The sequence below is a fragment of the Pseudophryne corroboree genome (assembly GCF_028390025.1).
Source record: "Pseudophryne corroboree isolate aPseCor3 chromosome 3 unlocalized genomic scaffold, aPseCor3.hap2 SUPER_3_unloc_6, whole genome shotgun sequence".
Classification (NCBI taxonomy): domain Eukaryota; kingdom Metazoa; phylum Chordata; class Amphibia; order Anura; family Myobatrachidae; genus Pseudophryne; species Pseudophryne corroboree.
The window spans coordinates 2,735,111-2,759,520 of NW_026967552.1; the positions used below are offsets into that span (position 1 = coordinate 2,735,111).

Here is a 24,410-nt window from a genome sequence, read left to right on the forward strand (position 1 = left end):
GGGGGAAGCCAGCGGCCGGGGAGAGACAATAGTCAGGAGGAAGCAGTGGCCGGAGGGAGCCAGCAGCTGGTGGGGAAGGGAGCCTGCAGCCGGGGAGAACAACTTCTGTGCACAGATCAGTGGAGCAGATAAGTATTAACTTTCCCTATTAGCTTTTCCCACTGTGTTGTATAACTGATTGTCTTCCTTTGTCCATTACTGCATTTTATTGTTGAGTCCCTGTATTTGTACTAAATTTATCCTTATCCTATCCATTTATTTATATATATTTGTTTATTGTCCCTTATTCCTTTATTTTATTTATTATTTATTTATTTGTCAGTGAGACAGTGTCTCTGGCACAGCTGTGTAATCAGGATGTGTGTGTGTGAGTGTGTGCTGAGTAGTGAGTACTGCTAGCAGCAAGTCTCACAGCTTAACTGCAATGTAGCAGTGTGGTGGGGGTGGGGAGAAGGGGGTTGCTACACCAATGAGTCAAGGAATGGAGGAGTGGTTGGATGGTACTCACACAGCAGGTGGTGAAAAGCTTAAAAAGGAGGAGTGATTGGAAGGGGAAGGAACTAGTAGGCTCAGAGGGGATTAGTAAGGACTCTCAAGGGAAATTGGAGTGGGATCCCAGAGGTACCAAACTGGGTAAAGAGCAGCTTTTAGGAAGGAAATTGGTGAGCCAGACCCTGAGTTTGACCCTTCCCTGCCTCATGTGGGGTGGATCCTTGGACTCTCCAGTTCCTCAGGAGGCTGTGGATTCTTCTTGCCCACTACCTGGTGGTTCTGTGGTCATCTCAGGCCATGAACCTCCCAGATACCAGGCCTCCAGATAAACATGAAATGGTCATGGAGATGGTCCTGGGCTCTGTAGAGGAGGAGGTGGAACAAGCAAAGGAAAGTTGTGTCCCTTCTGAAGGGGCAATGGTGGACATTGTGAATGGTGAAGGGAAGGTTTTTGTGGGTGAAGAGGGAGTTATGCCATATATCCCAGAAGTATGGGTCCTCAGCCTATATGATGTGCCACCATTAATGTGGCCTCTGTCTTGTCTGACCAAGCTTGATTTATGGGCTTTGTCATTTTTATAAGCAGGATAAAGGCTGAGTTTTTTATTTCTGCAGTAGACTAGAATAAGCCGAGACAGTCCCACTTCCATTATACCACCTGAATGTGACGGTCAGTGACCACCGTGCCATCACTTACCTGTATGCTTACACGAAACAGAATGATGGAACACTTACACGGTTTCTTTACATCTTCTGGGGTCCACTCCGAGATTAAACATTATGGCGTAATTACTCAGACGGGAATATAAAATAGAATAAAAAGAAGCTATAATGTAATAATTAGATGCAAACAAAAGCTTTTATTATGAAATCATACAGGGGAGTATCCGCACCATATAGATGTAACATACAACAAACCACCGCAGATGGAACCCGGGTGACTCTAATGCACATGGTAATGTACAGGGTATATATGGATAGGATCTTGTATCAGAAAACACTCAGCACTCCTTATCAAGATGAGTGTCTGCAACAAGTTAGGCAAACTAGAAGTGAAAACACGTTCCAATGGCCGCCATATTGTCGTGCAGCAATACAGATTGTGCAAACTGGTATTAGACATTCACATTTACACAAAGCACAAGATACAAAATAAACAGCAGAAAAAAGACCTAAGCATTTGGGATGTATTATTTAGGAAGTAAATAGAGGTACATTAATGAAAAGCGTGAGTAACAGTCATTAGTCTGTTTGTGAAGGTCTCTAGAGTGGAGGCCTCTTGGACTGTGCAAGGCAGCGAGTTCCATGGTCAGGGCAGCAAAACTAAACGTTCAACCCATAAATGAATGACAGGAGATTCTTGGTACTGCTGGTAACAGTCCTTCATCTGTAGAAGCAAGCAAGCAGGGCAGTAAGGAGGCAGAAGCTGCTTCTAGTACCTTGGACCATGTAATGTTGGGCTGGGAAGGTCAGTTAGCCAATAATGAAATAGATTTTCCATCTTACAGGCAGCCGGTGAAGGGAGTAGAGAATGGGTGTTAGGAGGCAGGAACGGGCAGGTTAGGTAACAGCTTGGCTGCTGCATTCTGTACTAGCTGCAAGCTTTGTAATTCTTTTGCTGGGTGACCCAGGTAGATGGCATTGAAGTAGTCTATGAACTTCTGAGGGAATCAAGTGCTTGATTCTGGCTATGGTCCACAGATGGAAGAATGAGGATTTGTATGTGGCAGATACCTGATGTCTGTGTCAGCCACATACCAGGACAACACAAAGATTCAGCACATGTTCAGTATTTTGCAATTCTGAACACCAAAGCATAAATCCAGATGGTTGGTAAAGCTGTAGTCTTGTCCTTTGTTGGGGAGCTTCTATTATGTTTCACAAAGACTGAGTCACAGCCAACTGGCATCATCCACCCCTGGCGCTCAGCTAGACAACCATTTATTGGTATTCGGTTCTCAGTACATGGAGCAAAAAGCAGGTCATCTGCATAGCAGTGGTAGACCAGGCCATGACGTCTGATTATATCACCCAGTGGTAGCATGTATATTTTATAAAGCATAGGAGATAGGATTCACCCGAGGAACATTGGACGACAGTGATAATTATACTCCAGAAGATGTAAATGGTTCCGTACTTGGGTAATGTCTAATGTGTTCAACAAGAGCGGATTTATTTCTCTCACAGCATGAAAATGGCTTCTCATCTGTGTGACTCCTCTGATGTGTAACAAGATGTGATTTATATGCAAAACATTTCCCACACTCAGAACAGGAAAATGGCTTCTCACCTGTGTAACTGCTCTGATGTGTAACAAGATGTGATTTCTGTGCAAAACATTTCCCACACTCAGAACAGGAATACGGCTTCTCACCTGTGTGACTTCTCTCATGCCGATCAAGAGCTTATTTCCCGACCAACATCCTGCTGATATATCCTGCTCCCTACTACGTTCTCGTTGGAAATTGCTCCACAGGGGTGTTCCAGTGTGCTGCATCTTTTGGTGTCTGTGCTGTCTCTAGCTGCAGAAAAACCTTGGCATTGCGGAGCTGCGTAGTGTGGCCTACATCCTGGGTGTCGCGGCCGGCCTCACTGCCTGACATTGTGCTGTGCGCAAGTTCACTTCCAGCTACGGCTCTCCTCTCCTGACCACTCCGGCTGGTGGGCTGCTGATTCGGGGACTGCTGGCACTGACTGGCTGTGGTGGGAGACTACTACATCACCGGGATTGACCGCATGTTTACTGTGGCCAAACTTACCTGCTGCGGATCCGCCACTTCTACTACCCGACTATTTACCCAAGCTGAATGCGGGGCGGCTTCTTCTGAGTGGTGCTTTTAACTCCGTGTCTGTGCCGCTGCTGTCGCCTTATATTGCGAGCGGAATCCTTGCATTTTGGCCGACCCTGTGAGCAGCTTATTAAGAGTGCTTTCCCGCCACGTAGATGCCATCTTTTGACCGGGCCCCTAGGAACTTCATTACTTCTCTCCTATGCTTCCCTAGTGAGCGCACACCTTTTTTTCACTATAGCTCTCTGCTGAACACTGAGGTCTCCTTCATCATGAACACACAGAACTGCCATTTCTTCTGCGTTTCATACCTCTGATATTGACTGTTTGAGACTGGACCTTTCTAATATTTCTATCTGCTATTCTGTGCTTCTTTACATATTACTGGCTTTGGTGAGGCACCCCCTGCAGCCATGTTTAACCCTGCTAGTACCTCTGAACATCTAACCTCCTCTATCCTGAAGGCTGCTATGGAATCTGAGAAAAGGATTCTTGCTATGTTTGGAGAAGAGACTGTTGCGGTGCCCATTTCTCCTGAACAGTCTGCCTGCCTACCTGTGTTGATGCCCTCGGAGCCCTTGGGTGAGCCTGTGGGTTCCGCTACACAACAAGTTATAAATTGGGGGAGTTGCGGATTAATCCCATGCGTATTCGCCGTTATTCCTGGTTTCCGATGGTGCATGGGATGTCAGCGGCAGCCTCCATCTCGTCATTAGGACTGTGTGGACCCACACTGTAATCTCATTCAGGGCCTCAAAATGTGACTTTTTGAACACTGGAGAACTGTACTGTATCACATTGCAGTCCGTTGAGGTGCTAGGGAGGGGGATGGATTTCCATTCTGTAATTTTTGTGGACCTGAGGCCTTTACTCTTCTCTACTTGGATAATGCTGTACAAGATGGCTGATGACTCCATTTGTTTGCTGGTTACTGTTTGTGAATTGTTGGGCTATATGGTTCCGGAATGGGCCCGTCCCCCAGACTGAATTTGTTTCTTTCCAAGTCTGTGTACTGATTCACTGTTGCCAGGACCCTCGCTATGTTTTATTTTCTCACTGATTCTCTGTAAAATATTGTCCATTCTCATGTTTTTTGTATGTCTTATTATCGGCCTAACTTTATTACAGTTACACACTATGTTTAATTTGAAAAATGTTCATTTAAGAGCTTATGTATCTAGATACGCATTGGAATATCTATTGGGTATAGCAAACACTATCCTTCATATTTTATGTTCACATATGTAAGTTTATACGTGGAAGTTCTACTAGAGTTAGATCCTTTGATATTATCTTTTCAGTTGCCCCAGTCAGATATCTATTTTATTTATCCTCATTTTGGGTATGGGGTGGGGATTAGGGCTTAGACAAGTTAAGTAGCTTAGGTGGGCGGGTTATGGGGATCCAGGTATACCTAGGTTGGGGTTAGGTTATACAGGGTGCGGGGTTTGTTTTGATTTAGTTAGAGACTGTAGGGTTTTGTTTTATTCTGCTTAGATTTATGGCAGATGTCTCCGGAATTATATATATTTTTTTCAATATTCCTTCACTCTATGCCTATTCTATTCATGGCCTGCAATATAGTTATCTCTGTATCTCTATATTCCTCAGCTATAGGTTACTCTCACTTTATCCTAGATATGTGAGCTCACATGGCGCCTGTGTGCTCCTATTGCTTAATGTTATACTGATGAGTGCTTTATATATCCTGTTTTTGTTGGGTATGTATTGTAATTTTATTTGGTATACATTGTCTGACAGTACTCCTGTCGGCATATTGCATGCTCTACTGTATCTGCCATGATTGTGACGCACAAAACGCGTTGGAGGCACAGAGCTACAGTTTACCATTTGACCGTCCCGAATTCCCTGACGCCGAGCCGCAGTGTGACGTCATCGAGCCGCGACTTAACAACTAACCGCGATCTCCCACCGCTGGACGCAGTGGCACGGGAGAAGAGGACTTACCATACTACATCTTGGAGCCCTGCATGGTACCGGTTAGTAGTTAGGGAAAGTTAGAACTTCCACATTTTGTGAAATCGTGACGGACTGAGCTCAAATTCTCCAAAAGGAGCTGTAAACACGTTTTGTATTAACAAATCTTTCTTACAGGTGCCACTTTCTTATAATTCTCATAATTTTTAGCGCTCGTTACAAGTATTTTAATAATTGTTTGTTGTATTTTTTTTTTTTTGGGGGGGGGGGGGGTTTAAAAAACTTACAATAAAGAATACACAATTTAAAAAAAAGAGCTTATTTCCCACACCGAGAACGGGAATATGGCTTCTCACCTGTGTGAATTCTCTGATGTGTAACAAGAGCGGATTTCTGTGCGAAACGTTTCCCACACTCAGAACAGGAAAATGGCATCTCACCTGTGTGAGCATGCTGATGAATAACAAATTGTGATTTGTGTGCAAAACATTTCCCACACTCAGAACAGGAATACGGCTTCTCACCTGTGTGACTTCTCTGATGTATAACAAAATGTGATTTGTGTGCAAAACATTTCCCACACTCAGAACAGGAATACGGCTTCTCACCTGTGTGACTTCTCTGATGTATAACAAGATCTGGTTTCGATGAAAAACATTTCCCACACTCAGAACAGGAATATGGCTTCTCACCTGTGTGACTTCTCTGATGTATAACAAGAGCTGATTTCCATGCAAAACATTTCCTACACTCAGAACAGGAATATGGCTTCTCACCTGTGTGACTTCTCTGATGACTAACAAGATGGTATTTCGATGAAAAACATTTCCCACACTCAGAACAGGAATACGGCTTCTCACCTGTGTGACTTCTCTGATGTATAACAAAATGTGATTTGTGTGTAAAACATTTCCCACACTCAGAACAGGAATATGGCTTCTCACCTGTGTGACTTCTCTGATGTATAACAAGTTCTGATTTCGATGAAAAACATTTCCCACACTCAGAACAGGAATATGGCTTCTCACCTGTGTGACTTCTCTGATGTATAACAAGATGTGATTTCCGTGCAAAACATTTCCTACACTCAGAACAGGAATATGGCTTCTCACCTGTGTGACTTCTCTGATGACTAACAAGATGGTATTTCGATGAAAAACATTTCCCACACTCAGAACAGGAATACGGCTTCTCACCTGTGTGACTTCTCTGATGTGTAACAAAATGTAATTTCTGTGCAAAACATTTCCCACACTCAGAACAGGAATATGGCATGTCACCTGTGTGACTTCTCTCATGTCTAACAAGATGTGATTTATATGTAAAACATTTCCCACACTCAGAACATGGAAATGGCCTCTCACCTGCCTTAGCTGGCTGATGAGTAATAAGGTTTGTGTTCTGTGTAAAACATTTGGCATCTATAGACCAGGGAAACACTGTATCTACTCTCAGAGCTGTAACAGATGCACCAATATCAGAGTGATCAGGAGAACATTTCCCAGGATCAGAGGGATCAGCTGATAGAGCTGGATGTATAATTGGGGTAATGGGGTTAGCTCCTGGAGAATACTGTCTACTGTCATAATTGGTTATTTCAGAATCCAGGGATAACATTAGATGTCCTTCTGTGATATTCCTGCTTGTGTGTCCATCTGCTGGAAATAAAATACATTAATATATATAATGAGTAGACAAGACCCAGGGTGTTACAGGATACAATATATAATTCTATAACAGACATTTTTACCTGTAATCATTGCTTTTATGTTTATTAAAAAACAAAAAAAAGCTAGGATGCTTAGACTGGACCTTGATCAACACTGAACGCTCATGTGAGATTACTAGAGGTGACGTGGACGCTCATGTGGGATTACAAGAGGTGACGTGGACGCTCACGTGGGATTACAAGAGGTGACGTGGACGCTCACGTGGGATTACTAGAGGTGACGTGGACGCTCACGTGGGATTACTAGAGGTGACGTGGACGCTCACGTGGGATTACTAGAGGTGTCACGGGCGATCACGTGGGATTACTAGAGGTGACACAGGCGATCACGTGGGATCACTAGAGGTGACACGGACGCTCATGTGGGATCACTAGAGGTGACACGGACGCTCATGTGGGATCACTAGAGGTGACACGGACGCTCATGTGGGATCACTAGAGGTGACACGGACGCTCATGTGGGATCACTAGAGGTGACATGGATGCTCATGTGGGATTACTAGAGGTGACATGGACGCTCATGTGGGATTACTGGAGTTGACATGGACGTTCATGTGGGATTACTGGAGGTGACACGGATGCTCATGTGGGATTACTAGAGGTGACATGGACGCTCATGTGGGATTACTAGAGGTGACATGGGCTTTGCAATAAAAAAACACCAAAAAAGAGACAGTGCTGTCCTGTTTGCACACTAATAAATAATATATAACCTTCATTAAGTACAGTAAAGTATGTAAGATAAATCCGTGATATATTAAACACAAAGGTAAATGTATAAAGGTGAATAAAGTAATAAAGAAACAAGTGTATTTGTTGTTAAACATCAGCATGTATATTATATTGGGTGATAACTGATTCAGTGCTAATAATCCTGTTCAGTAAGAATATAGTAATACACAGGTTCTCAAACTCGGTCCTCAGGACCCCACACAGTGCATGTTTTGCAGGTATCCTCACAGAATCGCAAGTGAAATAATTAACTCCACCTGTGGACCTTTTAAAATGTGTCAGTGAGTAATTAATACACCTGTGCAACTGCTGGGTTACCTGCAAAACATGCACTGTGTGGGGTCCTGAGGACCGAGTTTGAGAACCACTGTAGTAATATATTACACCCATACGAGGATGGGATAAATTACACATTGAATAATATTGTGGCAGAGTTTCCTCCAGCGGTAATCTCAATGTGAAATCATACTGTATGTATAAACATTTTATGGGGGGGATTCAGTTCATCGCAAAAACTCCCTATCCAATTAGCCGCAAAAAGTTATTGCTGATAATTCTCCATAGGTTTTTTATTTTGCTCACAAATATCTGCGCACTGAGCAGTTGTGCGGTGTTAGGAGGAACTCATTTAAAAAGGCTTTTTAGATGTTTCCTACTGTATTGTCTTACTGACCTATAGTTTCCAACTGTATTGTCTTACTGACCTATAGTTTCTTACTGTATTGTCTTACTGACCAATAGTTTCCTACTGTATTGTCTTACTGACCTATAGTTTCTTACTGTATTGTCTTACTGACCTATAGTTTCCTACTGTATTGTCTTACTGGCCTATAGTTTCTTACTGTATTGTCTTACTGACCTATAGTTTCCTAGTGTATTGTCTTACTGACCTATAGTTTACTGTATTGTCTAACTGAGCTATAGTTTCTTATTGTATTGTCTTACTGACCTATAGTTTCTTACTGACCTATGGTGTCTTACTATATTGTTTTACTGAAATACAGTTTCTTACTGTATTGTCTAACTGACCTAGTTTCCTTTTGTATTGTCTTACTGACCTACTGTTTCCTACTGTATTGTCTTACTGACCTACTGTTTCCTACTGTATTGTCTTACTGACCTATAGTTTCCTATTGTATTGTCTTACTGACCTATAGTTTCCAACTGTATTGTCTTACTGACCTATAGTTTCCTACTGTATTGTCTTACTGACCTATAGTTTCTTACTGTATTGTCTTACTGACCAATAGTTTCCTACTGTATTGTCTTACTGACCTATAGTTTCTTACTGTATTGTCTTACTGACCTATAGTTTCCTACTGTATTGTCTTACTGGCCTATAGTTTCTTACTGTATTGTCTTACTGACCTATAGTTTCCTAGTGTATTGTCTTACTGACCTATAGTTTACTGTATTGTCTAACTGAGCTATAGTTTCTTATTGTATTGTCTTACTGACCTATAGTTTCTTACTGACCTATGGTGTCTTACTATATTGTTTTACTGAAATACAGTTTCTTACTGTATTGTCTAACTGACCTAGTTTCCTTTTGTATTGTCTTACTTACCTGCAGTTTCTTACTGTATTGTCTTACTGACCTACTGTTTCCTACTGTATTGTCTTACTGACCTACTGTTTCCTACTGTATTGTCTTACTGACCTATAGTTTCCTATTGTATTGTCTTACTGACCTATAGTTTCCCACTGTATTATCTTACTGACCTACAGTTTCCCACTGTATTGCCTTACTGACCTTCTTTTCTACTGTATTGTCTTACTGACCTATAGTTTCCTACTGTATTGCCTTACTGACCTATAGTTTCCTTCTGTATTACATAGTAACATAGTATCTAAGGTATAAAAAATAGAATTTTAATTATCTACCGGTAAATCCTTTTCTCGTAGTCCGTTGAGGATGCTGGTCCATATTAGTACCATGGGGGTATAGACGGGTCCACTAGAAGCCATGAGCACTTTAAGAGTTTAATAGTGTGGGCTGGCTCCTCCCTCTATGTCCCTCCTACCAGACTCTAGAAACTGTGCCCGAGGAGACGACATACTTCGAGAGAAGGAAATACACAGATAGTGGCAAGATTCATACCAGCTCACACAACAGGCAAATCCGGCCAACATGCCGAAAAACTCAGCAACAGCTGAAACAGTAAATAACGCAGAACTTACCTAGGAACCAGGCAGTACTGAACTATAAAACCAAAGCAGGAAAACAAAGCGCTGGGCGGGCGCCCAGCATCCTCTACAGATTACGAGAAAAGGATTTACCGGTAGGTAATTAAAATCCTATTTTCTCTTAGAGGATACTGGGGTCCATATAAGTACCATGGGGATGTACCAAAGCTCCCAGAACAGGATGGAGAGCGCGAAGGCTCCTGCAAAACTGCTTGACCAAACTTGAGGTCATCAGAGGCCAAGGTATCGAACTTGTAAACCTTAGCAAACATAGTGAACAGATAAAGTAAGTGCAATAGGATGCGCTAAATGCGGAAATGGGTGGACAGATCTAATTATCCCTTGTGTGTAATATTAAAAGTTGATACTTCCCTTAATATCACCTATATGCATACACTTCTTGAATCCGTTCCACATGTGAAAAAAATAGATAAATGCATATAGTGTAGTATATTTTAGATAGGACAAAATTTAATACAATCAATTGTCAGATTTATACATAAAAAATGCACAAAAAATGCAGATTAAATTCCTAAAAACACTTTTTCACCCAAATGTAGGGTAATAAAGGTGGAGGATTACCAGATGAAAGTGATCAGTGAGCGTATCAGATGTAACCTTAGGGTAACTGGCTCCGGAACCGGGTTCCCTCGTCCACGTCCCAATCGTCTGGTCAGCCTTACACCTGTTGATAATTCAATGCATACACCACTCTCCTGCTGCTACGCGTTTCGGGAATGTCCCTTCATCAGGCAGTGAGAGTGGAGTGAAAAGACTTCCTTTTTGTACCTTCAACCTAGATTACTTCTGGGTCAGGAGTCATATATTACTTCCGGGTCAGGAGTCACATATCCCTCCTTCACGTATGGGACAGGAGGGATATGTGACTGTATGTGGTGTATGCATTGAATTATCAACAGGTGTAAGGCTGACCAGACGATTGGGACGTGGACGAGGGAACCCGGTTCCGGAGCCAGTTACCCTAAGGTTACATCTGATACGCTCACTGATCACTTTCATCTGGTAATCCTCCACCTTTATTACCCTACATTTGGGTGAAAAAGTGTTTTTAGGAATTTAATCTGCATTTTTTGTGCATTTTTTATGTATGAATCTGACAATTGATTGTATTAAATTTTGTCCTATCTAAAATATACTACACTATATGCATTTATCTATTTTTTTCACATGTGGAACGGATTCAAGAAGTGTATGCATATAGGTGATATTAAGGGAAGTATCAACTTTTAATATTACACACAAGGGATAATTAGATCTGTCCACCCATTTCCGCATTTAGCGCATCCTATTGCACTTACTTTATCTGTTCACTATTTCATATTGGTACAAGGGATTACCACTGGTGCAAAGGGGTTGCTGCTTGTTGCTATTGGCGCCATTCGTGTTCTCTATTACTTCTTTAAACCTTAGCAAACATGTTCGACACAGACCAAGTAGCTCAGCAAAGCTGTACAGACGAGACACCCCGGGCAGCCGCCCAGGAAGAGCCCACCTTACGAGTAGAGTGGACCTTTACAGATTTTGGACACGGCAATCCTGCCATAGAATATGCATGCAGGATGGTGAACCTGATCCAGCGTGAAATCGACTGCTTAGAAGCAGGACACCCAATTTTCTTGGGATCATAGAGGACAGAGTCAGTTTTCCTATGATGAGCCGTCCTCTTCACATAAATCTTCAAAGCCCTTACAACATCCAAGGCCTTTGAAGCAATTGAGGTGTCAGTAGCCACTGGCACAACAATAGGTTGGTTGATATGAAAAGCTGAGACAACCTTAGGCAGGAACGACAAGTCCTGAGTTCCGCCCTATCTTCATGGAAGATCAGATAGGGACTTTTACAGGAAAAAGCTCCCAATTCTGACACGCGTCGAGCAGATAGCTAAGGCCAACAAAGTGACCGCCTTCCACGTGAGAAACTTGATTTTAGCCTCCTGTAGAGGCTCAAACCAATCCGACTGCAGGAACGAATACCACACCAAGATCCCAGGGTGCCATTGGCGCCACAAAGGGAAGCTGGATGTACAGAACCTCTTCAAAAAGGTCTAAACCTCAGGGAGGACAGCCAATTGCTTTTGTAAGAAAATGGATAAAGCCGGGATCTGAACCTTGATAGATCCCAATCTCAGGCCCATATCCACACCTGCTTGCAGGAAAAGGAGCAAACGTCCAAGTTGAAACTCCACAGCAGGAAATTTCTTGGATTCACCCCAAGACACATATTATTTCCAAATTCGATGGTAATATTTAGATGTTACCCCATTCCTAGCCTGTATCAGGGTAGGAATCACCTCGCTTGGGATACCCTTTCGAGCTAAGATCTGGTGCTCAACCGCCATGCCATCAAACGTAGCCTTGGTAAGTCTTGATAGGCGAACAGCCCCCGCAGCAGCAGATCCTCCCGAAGAGGTAAGAGCTGTGGATCTTGCAGAAGATCCAGCAGATCCGCGTACCAAGCCCTCCTTGGCCTGTCTGGAGCAATGAGGATTGCCAGAACCTTTGTTCTTCTTACAAGTTGAAGAACTCTTGGAATCAGAGGAAGTGGAGGGAACACATACACTGACGTGAACACCCACAGTGTTACCAGTGAGTCCACCGCCACTGCCTGCGGGTCTCTCGACCTGGAAAAGTACCTCCGCAGCTTCTTGTTGAGATGGGAGGCCATCATGTCTATGTGAGGAACCCCCCACCAACAGGTTACCTCCTCAAACACCTCTGGGTGAAGGCCCCATTCTCCTGGATGGAGATAGTGTCTGCTGAAGAAGTCTGCTTCCCATATTTCTAATCCCGGAATGAAGATTGCTGACATCGCCACTGCATGCCTTTCTGCCCAGAGGAGGATTCTTGACACCTCTGACATTGCAGCCCTGCTCTTCGTTCCGCCTTGTTGGTTTATGTAGGCCACTGTGGTCACGTTGTCCGACTGCACCAGAACAGCTCAATCCTGTAGGTGTGCTGCTTGAAGAAGGCAGTTGTACATGGCCCTTAGCTCCAGGATGTTTATTGGGAGAAGGGATTCTTGATACGACCACCTTCCTTGGAAGGTTTCTCCCTGAGCGACTGCTCCCCAACCGCTTAGACTTGCATCCGTGGTTAGAAGGATCCAGTCCTGAACCCTGAACCTTCGGCCTTCCAGAAGGTGTGGTAGTTGTAGCCACCAGAGGAGTGAAATCCTGGCTTTGGTGACAGATGTATCCTCTGATGCATATGTAGGTGAGATCCCAACCACTGGTCCAAGAGATCCAGCTAAAGGAGCGAGCATTGAATCCTCCATACTGCAGAGCCTCGTAGGAGGCAACCATCTTCCCCAGAAGGTGGATGCACTGATGAACCGATACCCATGAAGGCTTCAAGACATCCCGGACCATTGTTTGAATCACTAGTGCTTTCTCTACCGGTAGAAACACCCTCTGCACCTCCGTGTTGAGGATCATTCCCAGGAAAGGCAGCCTCCTTGTCAGCTCCAGATGAGACTTTGGAAGGTTCAGGATCCAACCGTGCTCCTTGAGCAGATGTGTCATGAGGGCATTCAATCTTAATAACTTCTCCCTGGATGTTGCCTTGATCAGGAGATCATCCAGATACGGAATTGTGTTCACACCCTGCTTGCGGAGGAGAACCATCATCTCTGCCATCACCTTGGTGAAGACCCTCGGTTGAAACGGATAGTGATCGTCTAAAGAGTGCAAACTTGAGATAAGCCTGATGCGTCGACCAAATGGGAATGTGGAGGTACGCATCCTTGATGTCCAGGGACACCAAGAATTCCCCCTCCATCAGTCCTGAGATGACAGCTCTCAGAGACTCCATCTTGAACTTAAACTCCCTGAGATAAGGGTTCAAATACTTTAAGTTCAGAATTGGCCGTACAGAACCATCCGGCTTCAGTACCATGAGAAGGTTCGAATAGTAAACCTTGTTCCACTGATGAGGCAGAACTGGAACAATGACCTCGGACACTACCAATTTTCAGATAGCTTCCAGAAGAATTGCTCTATCTGCCTGCAAAGCCGGTAAGCCTGATTTGAAGAAACGATGAGGTGGGAGAGTTTGAAACTCCAGACTGTACCCCCAGGACACCATATCCTATATCCAAGGGTCCAGGCCAGACGACACCCAGACGTGGCTGAAATGCCGGAGTCTTGGTCCCATCTGACTTTCCTCCAGGCTGTGTAGTCCACCGTCATGCGGAGTACTTGTGGGTACCAGAAGCAGGCTTCTGGTCTTGGGAACCTGCGGGAGCAGGCTTTTTTCCTTTAGCACGACCACCTCTAAAGAAGGTGTGAGGTTTGTTCTTTGTAGGCCTCGCAGAATACTGAATGTTACGTACGAATAAATCAACATCACCTTTATCCATCGTAGTCAAGTCGTCCTGCAGAGTGATTGACCATCTGGCTATAGCCCTGAAGCCGTATATTTGGATTTGAGCATAGCATCCACCTTGCGATCAGCCGGGTCCTTCAACGCGGTAGATCCCGGGACTGGTAAAACCACTTATTTTTACAGCCTGGAAACAGAGGCGTCCACTATAGGTGGAGACTCCCATTTCATTCTATCATCCTCTGGGAATGGAAAAACAACCAAGACCCTTCTTAGGGATCTGTAATTTTTTCAATGGATTTTCCCAGGCCTTTTCAAATATAGCATTTAATTCCTCAGATGTTGGAAAGGTAAGAGGGGCCTTCTTACTGTCCATGAAAAAGGCCTCCTCTACCTGCTCAGGAGGAGTGTCCGAAATACGCAACACATCCCGTACGGCCTCAATCTTCAACTGCAACCCCTTAGCAAGTGATGCCGTCCCCCATGACACATCCCCGTCACCGTCTGCAGTGTCAGAATCGGTGTCTGTGTCATCCTGCATAATCTTGGCAAGCGCACGTTTGTGAGAATGTACCGCAGGGGACCCTGAGGGAGCAGTATCAGACCATACAACCATAGAGGATTGCAGTACCTGAGTGACATGCTCAGATCTTGTAACCCTCTCAGAAATCTGAGGAATAGTTCCTCTAAGAGAGGTTAACCACTCCGGTTCTCTAGCTGGGATCTGCGCTACAACAGTGCAATCCTGATTACATGGGATGGGATCTTCCTGAGAAGATGAATCCTCTGCAGCATATGAGACAGAGTCTGTAGACATGTTTGCTGTTACACACCACTCACACCACATACACACAGGGTACAGGGCAGACAGTGGCTCAGACCCCGCAGGGTGGACACTGCTCTCCCCCTCAGTCCCTCGATGCAGGGAGACTGTTGCCAGCAGCCTCCCTGTAAAATAAAAACTCTAAGAAAAACTTTTACTAAGAAAGCTCTGTAGAGCTCCCCTAGCTGTGACCGGCTCCTCCGGGCACATTTTCTAAACTGAGTCTGGAAGGATGGGCATAGAGGGAGGAGCCAGCCCACACTATTATACTTTTAAAGTGCCAATGGCTCCTGGTGGACCCGTCTATACCCCATGGTACTAATATGGACCCCAGCATCCTCTAGGACGTGAGAAAAGACAATTTGTCCATCGAGTTCAACCTATTTGTGGTTTCCTGTGCAGTATTGTTTTTGGACTAAATTTAGTCTGATGCTGATGTCAGCCGTTGTGTTTATTCCTTTTTTTTATAATAACTATAGTGCGTTACTACGCACCATAATCCTGAATTTCATTATCCATTAGGAATTTATCCAACCCATTCTTAAAGGTGTTGACCGAGTCCACCATTATAACTCTCAGGCAGGGAATTCCAAACACGTATTGTCCTTACCGCGAAAAAAACATTTCCCCGCTTTGTGCAGAATTTTCTCTCCTCTAACCTAAGCAAGTGTCCATGTGTCCTCTGTGCTGATCTTACCAAACACAGGTCCCGCGCAAGCTCTGTGTATTGTCCCCTTATATATTTGTAGATGTTGATCATGTCCCCTCTTAGTCTCCTCTTTTCCAGTATAAACATGCCTAGCCTAGCAAGCCTTTCCTCGTATTCCAGAGTCTCCATGCCCTTAATTAGTTTGGTCGCCCGCCTCTGAACCTTTTCTAGCTCCAGGATATCCTTTTTGTAGTATGGTGCCCACAATTGTACACAGTATTCAAGATGTGTCCTCACTAGTGATTTATATAACGGGAATATAATACTCTCATCCCTAGCATCAATACCCCGTTTTATGCATGCTAATATCTTATTAGCCTTCTTTGCTGCACTCCTACTTTGGGTACTACTGCTTAGCTTGCTATCTATGAGGACACCTAAGTCCTTTTCCAGTACAGAATCCCCTAATATTACCCCATTTAGTAGGTAGGTGTAAGTTTTGTTCTTGCTACCACAGTGCATTAACTTACACTTGTCTGTGTTGACGCTCATTCTCGATTGGCTGCCCATGCTTCTAGTTTAACCAAGTCGTTCAGAAGACTCAGCACCCCCCTCCGTTATTTATAACCTTACACAATTTGGTATCGTCTGCAAAAATTTACACCATGCTCCATAGACCTTCTGACAGGTCGTGAACAATAGTGATCCTGGTACAGACCCTTGCGGCACACCACTTAGCACTTCAGTCCAATTTGAAAATGATCCATTAACCACAATGCACTGCTCCCTATTATCTAACCAATTACGGACCCAAGTGCATATTGTGCTCCCTAGCCCTATTCCTTGTAGTTTATAGATAAGACGCATGTGTGGTACTGTGTCGAAAGCTTTGGCAAAGTCTAAAAAGATTACATCCACCTCCTTACCCTGATCAAGGATCGCACTTACTGTTTCATAAAAGCCAAGTAAGTTGGTTTGACATGATCTGTCCTTCACAAATCCATGTTGGTTCCTTTTAATGACCTTATTGAACTTCTGAATACTATCTCTTAGAATACCTTCCAATACTTTCCCCACTATAGATATAAGACTAACTGGTCTATAATTACCTGGTTCAGCTTTACTTCCCTTTTTGAATATTGGCACTACAGATGGGTCCACATTTATCTTGACCTTTAATAGGAGTAACTGAGACTGGCCAGTCGGACTTAATCCCCTGCTGTAATTACTTAATCCCCTGCTGTATTGTATTGCTGCTGAAAACAATAGATGAAGGGTTTATGCCAGGCCTGGCCAACCTGTGGCTCTCCAGATGTTGTAAAACTACACATCCCAGCATGCCCTGCCACAGTTTTAGCCTTCCCTACTAGCAAAACTGTGGCAAAGCATGATGGGACTTGTAGTTTTACAACAGCTGGAGAGCCACAGGTTGGCCAGGCCTGGTTTATGCTAATAAGTCATGTTGTGCCTAGGCGCAGAAAACTAGTCAAGATAACCGTGGATCCATCTGTACTTCAGCTATACGCCAGTCTTTGGGAACCATACCTGATATAACTGAATCTTTAAAGATCAAAGATAGCGGCCTTGCAAGTTCAGAGTGAAGCTCCATAAGAACTCTTGGGTGAATTCCATCGGGACCCGGTGACTTACTAATCTTTACATTAATTAATCGGTCACAGACTACATCCTCACATAAATAAGCACTTAGCAGTGGGACATTATCTTTGGTGACATTGTGTGTTAGTCCCTGCATTTGGTCTTCTCTTGTACATACAGTTGAAAAAAAAACTAAATTAATTTGTCCGCTATGTCATTATCATTTTTGATTAAGACTCCCATTTTGTCTTTTAAAGGGTCTATATCAGGCATTCCCAAACGCGGTCCTCAAGGCACACCAACAGTGCAGGTTTTAGTGATATCCAGGCTTCAGCACAGATGGTTAAATCAAAATAACTGAGCTACTAATTATGTCACCTGTGTTCAAGCCTGGATGTCACTAAAACCAGGACTGTCAAGGCCCGTACACACTGGTCGATATATCGGCCGTTCTCTTGAATGGCCGATATATCATTGGACCGTCGGCCAGTGTGTACGGCGATACATCTGTGAACTCCGTCGTTCACAGACGTATTGTGTCGGCCGCGCAGTACAGCCGACAGCCAATATATCTACCGATATATTGAGGCGTCGCTGTGTGTGTACGGGGCGGTTGGCCGACCGCCCGTACACATGCTGCGGCGGCCGGCGGTGATTGACAGCTGGACTGGGCGGCCGTGTGTACACGCCTGCCCAGTTCATGACGTCAGTCCCCGACGGATCGGGCAGTGTGTATGCTGAACACACTGCCCGATCCGTCCATAGATATACAGGTTGAGTATCCCTTATCCAAAATGCTTGGGACCAGAGGTATTTTGGATATGGGATTTTTCCGTATATTGGAATATTTGCATAATATAATGAGATATCATGGTGATGGGACCTAAATCTAAGCACAGAATGCATTTATATTACATATATACCTTATACACACAGCCTGAATGTCATTTTAACCAATATTTTTTATAAATTTGTGCATTAAACAAAGTGTGTCTACATGCATACAATTTATTTATATTTCATATACACCTTATACACACAGCCTGAAGGTCATTTAATACAATATTTTTAATAACTGTGTGTATTTAACAAAGTTTGTGTACATTGAGTCATCAAAAAACAAAGGTTTCACTATCTCAGTCTCACTCAAAAAAGTCCGTATTTCGGAATATTCCGTATTTCGGAATATTTGGATAAGGGATACTCAACCTGTATCTGCAGATCAATTGATCTGCAGATATATCTATTAGTGTGTACCAACCTTTAGTGTGCCTTGAGGACCGTGGTTGGGAAACACTGGTCTATACTCTCCTTTAATATCTTGCTGTTGATATATTTAAAAAAAAATGGGATTTGCTTTGCTTTCCTTTGCTGCTAGTTTTTCAGTTTCTACTTTAGCCTCTTATTTCTTTTTTGCATATTTTGTTACAATCCTTGAGCCAGTATAGGACTGCTTATGAACGCTGATATTGACTGAGACCATATCGTGGTCGCTGTTTCCTATGGGCTCCCCTACTATAATATTTGATACCAATTCCCCATTGTTTGTTAATACCAGGACTAAGATTGCATTGTACCTGTCACGATCCGGGTATCTGGACGCCATTACTTACCCTTCAGATGCCTCCTAAGGCGGGCTCAGCGTTCCAGGACCGGATTCCGCTGTTCCTGAGTTTCCACATGCAGAGTGTCAGAGTGGTGTTTTCATCAGCCGCGGCCTCCGCTGTGCCCGCGTGGTTAAATGTGCATCTATCAGCCTGGCGTCTCCTGTCTCCGGTGGCCGGCGCCGCCATTACTGTTTCCCAGACCACATGGATTACAAACCAAACTTCCCTCCAAGTGTCTGCATGGGCGCAGCCATCTTGGATTCTGTCATCTGATCATTTCCACCAATCTGCTGTCTGTATTGTTGATTTGCATAATTGCCTAGCCAACCCCTTCCTTGCTGCAGGTATAAGTAAGCTGTACCTGAGCAAGGAAGACGTCAGTGCTTTGGTTGTCAAACCTAGTTCCTGTTTGTCTCTCTCCTGTGATTGTCTTTCAGGTTCCAGCTCCTGTCTCAAGACTCCACCATAGAGACCCGCACCAGCATTCCACCTGCGGTGTAGCCTGACTCTCCAATCCATTGTGGATTCATCTGTTTCCAGCTACAACATTACCTGCTTCCAGCAGAGTACAGCTTCCCTTAAAGGGCCGGTGTCCTTTCTACACTTTACCACTCTCCACCGGTATTATTATTTCTCCGCTCCCAAGTTCTACATTTCAGTTCATATTTCATCGCTCCCAAGTTCATTTATTATTTAACTGGTTCCAGCCAGTATCCACTCCGTGCTAACAACAGTCTGGTTCCAGCCAGTATCCACAGCAGCTGTTTTACCTTCAGCAACCCAGCTTTTCCTGGAACACCAGCTGGCACAATCCTGGGTTATCTCCATTGCTACAGTCGGGCCTGGTAAGGACTTTCCATCTAGAAGATCATAAGAACTATCTCACACTACCAGTGCCCTGTGGCTCCTGCCATCCTGTAGTACTCAGGAACTGTATTTATTCTTTGCTGACTTTTACGTTTTCTTTTACTGCTGCTGTGTTGCGGAGTTGTCATAATAAACATCATTGACTTTTATCCAAGTTGTCGTGGTCACGCCTTCGGGCAGTTATTATTCATGTTACTTACATGTCCAGGGGTCTGATACAACCTCCCAGGTTCCGGTACATCTCAGCCCCTACAACTGAGGCTGCCTCCCGTCAGCTCAGGCCCTCAGTTGTGACAGTACCAGTTGGTTCCTCGATTAATTGAATATAGTAGATATCATTTAGTGTGTGTAAAAACATATTGCCCCTAGCAGTATCACATGAATGGATTTTCCAGTTTATCTCTGGATAGTTAAAGTCTCCCATCACTACTATGTCTCCTACTCCTGCTGCTCTTTCAATTTGCTGCAGTAACAATTCCTCATCAGACACATTAATACCAGGCGGCCTGTAGCATAACCCCAATAACTTTTTTATTGCTTTACCCCCGCATGCAATTTCTACCCAGAACGTCTCAACAGTATTTACAGTCCCCTGTTGAATATCTTCCCATATATGAGGTTTTAATAACGGCTTTACATAAAGACATACCCCTCCACCCCGTTTATTTAAGCGGTCTCTCCTGAGCAGCGTATAACCCTCTAGACTGACTGTCCAATCATGAGACTCATCCCACCAAGTTTCAGTAATGCCTATAGTATCATACTGTTTGCTTGCTGCAAGTATTTCTAGTTCACCCTTTTTTCCTGTAAGTCTTCTAGCATTTACATACATACAACGAAGATCAGTATTTCCCCCTGTGCTAGGGGCATCATTCTCTTTATGCAGCAATGGTGACCCATAATCAGTATTAGTGTTTTGGTAAAAACTTTTTTAATACCCATGTTAATACTCTTGCCGGCTGCTCTTTCCCTACCCCCTACTCCTCCCCCCTTTCATTCACTACCGCCACCCCACTATTCTCACTGTATGGTCTTACTGACCTATAGTTTCCTTCCATATTGCCTTACTGACCTATAGTTTCCTAGTGTATTATCTTACTGACCTATAGTTTCCTCCCATATTGTCTTACTGACCTATAGTTTCTCACTGTATTGTCTTACTGACCTATAGTTTCCTTCTTTATTGTCTTACTGACCTATAATTTCCTACTGTATTGTCTTACTGACCTATAGTTTCCTTCTGTATTGTCTTACTGACCAATAGTTTCCTTCTGTATTGTCTTGCTGACCTATAGTTTATTCTGTATTGTTTTACTGACCTATAGTTTCCTATATACATAGTTTTCCTGTCTATGTGTGGTAGGTATGGAAGGGATACCTACCATACATAGACAGTATATATAAGCCTCAGCCTCTCCCTTATGAAAATGATAATGAATAAGGTGTATGTGTGGATACCAAGCACATGTAACTGATTCTATTTACAGGAAACAATAGGGAGAGCCCACGGCTGTCTGGCAGTGTTCTAGATGGTAAAGTATTACACATATGAATATATTTCTTCTAAATAAAATATTTTTCACCCTGACTGATATAATACTGATAGTAAGACAATTCAGTCAATAGTAATCTTTCTTTTAATTAAGTAGGATCAATTTATATGAATTTTTAGTGAATATTTCTTAAAGGTTATATTTTATTTGCAATTAAGTTAACAAAGGTATCAAACTTGTCAAATTTCACGAACGTGTGGGCTGAGGACCACGTCGCCGCTCTGCAAAGTTGAGTAGTGGAATTGAATGGGAGCAGCATTTGGAAGGCATGCTGTTCCTTGTAGTGCCAATGGGAGATCCTGGGGGTGACTCCCGGGTAAGTTAGCTCTCTGTCTGGAAGTGTTTTAGTAATAGCCTTTATCATGAGGCCTACTGTGACAAATTACATGGCGCTATGTGGGCACTGCTATTATGTAGGTTAGGACTGCTGTATCAGAGAAGGCGTGACGTGGCTCAGCAGCTAAACGTGTTTGCAAACATTTGTGACTAATTCTCTGAATTTTATTACCAGATAGGTTCAGGTATGGTTACAGGGTCATTTTCAGCGTGCGGAAGGGAATTTAGGGGAGTGGATTTGCACCCACTCCTCTTTTTCTGTTGAGTAGTGGAAACACGTCTGGCAGCCGCCCATGAGGCACCCACTGATCTGGTGGTATGAGCACCCGTCTGAACCGTAACCTGTTTGCTACAGGAAATATAAGCTTGCCGAATGGCAAGTCGAATCCATCTAGACCAAGGCTGCTTAGATGCTGGCACCCCTTCTTTGGCCCATAATAAAGAACAAACAATGGTCCGACTTTCTGAAGGACGACGTAACTTGTACATATACCCTTAAAGCTCGGATAACATCCAAGGACACTTCCCCATCTGCGAGACCCTGAAAAGATGGGACCACAATTGGCTGGTTTACGTGAAACCAACCTTAGGAAGGAAACCTGCTCTTGTACGGAGTTCTGCCCTATCCTCATGAAACATTTATAGGACTCTTACACGATAAGGCTCCCAACTCAGAAACCCGCTTGGCCGAAACCAAGGCAATCAATAACGTGACCTTCCAAGAGAGATATTTCAGGGCTGTTCTTGCTAACGGCCCAAAAGTTGGAGATCTCAAAAATTCCAACACCAAATTTAAGTCCCATGGCACAGTGGTAGGACGAAAAAGGGGGTTGTATCCTCAAGAATGCTAACCGCTTGTTCAAATAGTATAGAGAGAAACGAAATTTGAACCTTCAGAGGGCCCAGCCTCAGTCCTACATCTAGACCGGCCTGAAGGAAAAGTAGAAGTCTGGATAAGTGGAAGATCGTTGAATTCCACCCACATTCTTGACATAAGTCCATGTACCTCTTCCAAATCCTGTAGTAGTGCGTGGCTGTGACCGGCTTCCTAGCGGCAAACATTGTAGGAATGGTCGTTCTTGGTATCCTTCTGTTTCCTTAGATCCGGGTTTCATTAGTCACGCCGTTAAATGCAGCCTGTGCAGGTGTGGGTGTTGGAACAGTCCCTGAGATAGCAGGTCCTCCCTCTGAGGTAACCGCCAAGTATCTTCCACTAGTAACCCTCGCAGGTCTGAGTACCAACTCTTGCGGGGCTAATCTAGTGCGATTAGAAATGCCCACACTCGTTCTCGTTTCAACCGTTTCAGAACCCTGGGTGTGAGTGGGAAAGGTGGAAAAATGTAAACCCTCCTGTAACACCAAGGAAGTGTTAATGCGTCCACTCCTTCTGCTGCTGGATCTTTTGTCCTGGACACATATCTAGGCAGCTGATGGTTTTGCCAAGACGCCATTAGATCGACTGGAGATAGACCACATCTCCTCACCACCATTTCGAAAATCCGTGGATGTAGGCACCACTCTCCCGGATGCATGTCCTGGCGGCTGAGATAATCTGCTTCCCAGTTTTCCACACCTGGAATGAACACTGCCGAGAGGATGATGTTCCGCCTTTCTGCCCACAAAAAGATCTTTGTGGCTTCTTTTAACGCCATCCTGCTCTTTGTTCCTCCTTGATGGTTTACGTAAGCCGTCATCGTGACATTGTCCGACTGTATCTTTAAGTGTTGACCCATGACTAGGTCTGCGGCTAAGAGAAGCACATTGTAAACTGCTCTCAGTTGGAGAATGTTTATGGGTAGGCTGCTCTCCTGTAACGTCCATCCTTTATGTCCATGGTTACCATGAACCCTCCATGTTCTAAACCCACAATAACTGACTGGATTTATTCCATCTTCAATCTGCAAACCGTTAGGAATTTGTTCCACTAGGACGGCACCCCAACCTCTGAGACTGGCGTCCGTTGTCAGGATCCTCCAATCCCAAATGCCGAATCTGTTGCCTGCTGCGAGATTCTTGTGCAACGACCACCAAATCAAGTAGGTTCGTATGCGTGGTGGATGCTGGATTCTTCGATGTAGAAGCCAGTGCGAACCTGCTCCCTGAGCAATGAGTTTCATCTGGAATTGTCAGGAATGAAGTCCGCCGTACCGGAGAGCTGCGAACGACGCCACCCTCTTCTCGAGAAGTAGCACAGAGGTGTAGAGAACCCGTCTGTGTCCTTAGTACCTGAGCCACTAACCTCTGTGGGTCCTAGATCTAGTTCTCTGGTAGGAATACTCTTAATTGTATCGTGTCCAAGATGAGATCAAGGAAATTAATCCGTGGAGTTGGCATGAGGTTGGATTTCTGGAAGTTCACAATCCACCCATGTTGAATGAGAAATTGATGAGCTGTCTGAGCATCCTTTATCAGCTGTTTCTGAGATGAGGCCTTGATCAGTAGATCGTCTAGATAAGGTATGATCGTGACCCCTGTCTCAATCCTGTCACCACTATTGCTATGGTCTTTATAAAGATTCTTGGAGCTGATGATAGACCGAATGGCAGGGCACTGATTCGGTAGTGATCCCACACCGGTGCATATCTTAAGTAAGCTTGGTGAGGAATCCAAATCGGGATATGAAGGTATTTTGCACTACCAAAAGTTTTGAATAAAATCCCGTTCCTCATTGAGGATCTGGGACTGGCGACTTAACCCTTTGTATGCAGGAGTCTTTGAAGTTGCCTCCTGTAACGCTCCTGCTCACAACGGGCACCTAGGCCCTCGGGCTGC

The 24,410-nt window shown here is 44.0% G+C and overlaps 2 protein-coding genes across 3 annotated transcripts in view; one reads left to right on the top strand and one right to left on the bottom strand.

Annotated features, from left to right (window-relative positions):
- The window catches only part of LOC134984496 (zinc finger protein 850-like), a gene marked incomplete at both ends in the record, with an annotated part of 147,111 nt that overhangs the window by 39,124 nt on the left and 83,577 nt on the right, over positions 1-24,410 (top strand). The window lies entirely within an intron of this gene.
- Positions 1,333-24,410, bottom strand: part of LOC134984491 (oocyte zinc finger protein XlCOF22-like) — a 350,792-nt gene continuing 327,714 nt past the window's right edge. For both annotated transcript variants that reach the window (XM_063950058.1, XM_063950057.1), the window contains one exon: positions 1,333-6,877. In XM_063950058.1, the coding sequence (XP_063806128.1) occupies positions 5,538-6,877 (1,340 nt within the window). In that variant the 3' untranslated portion in view covers positions 1,333-5,537. The remainder of the gene's footprint in view (positions 6,878-24,410) is intronic.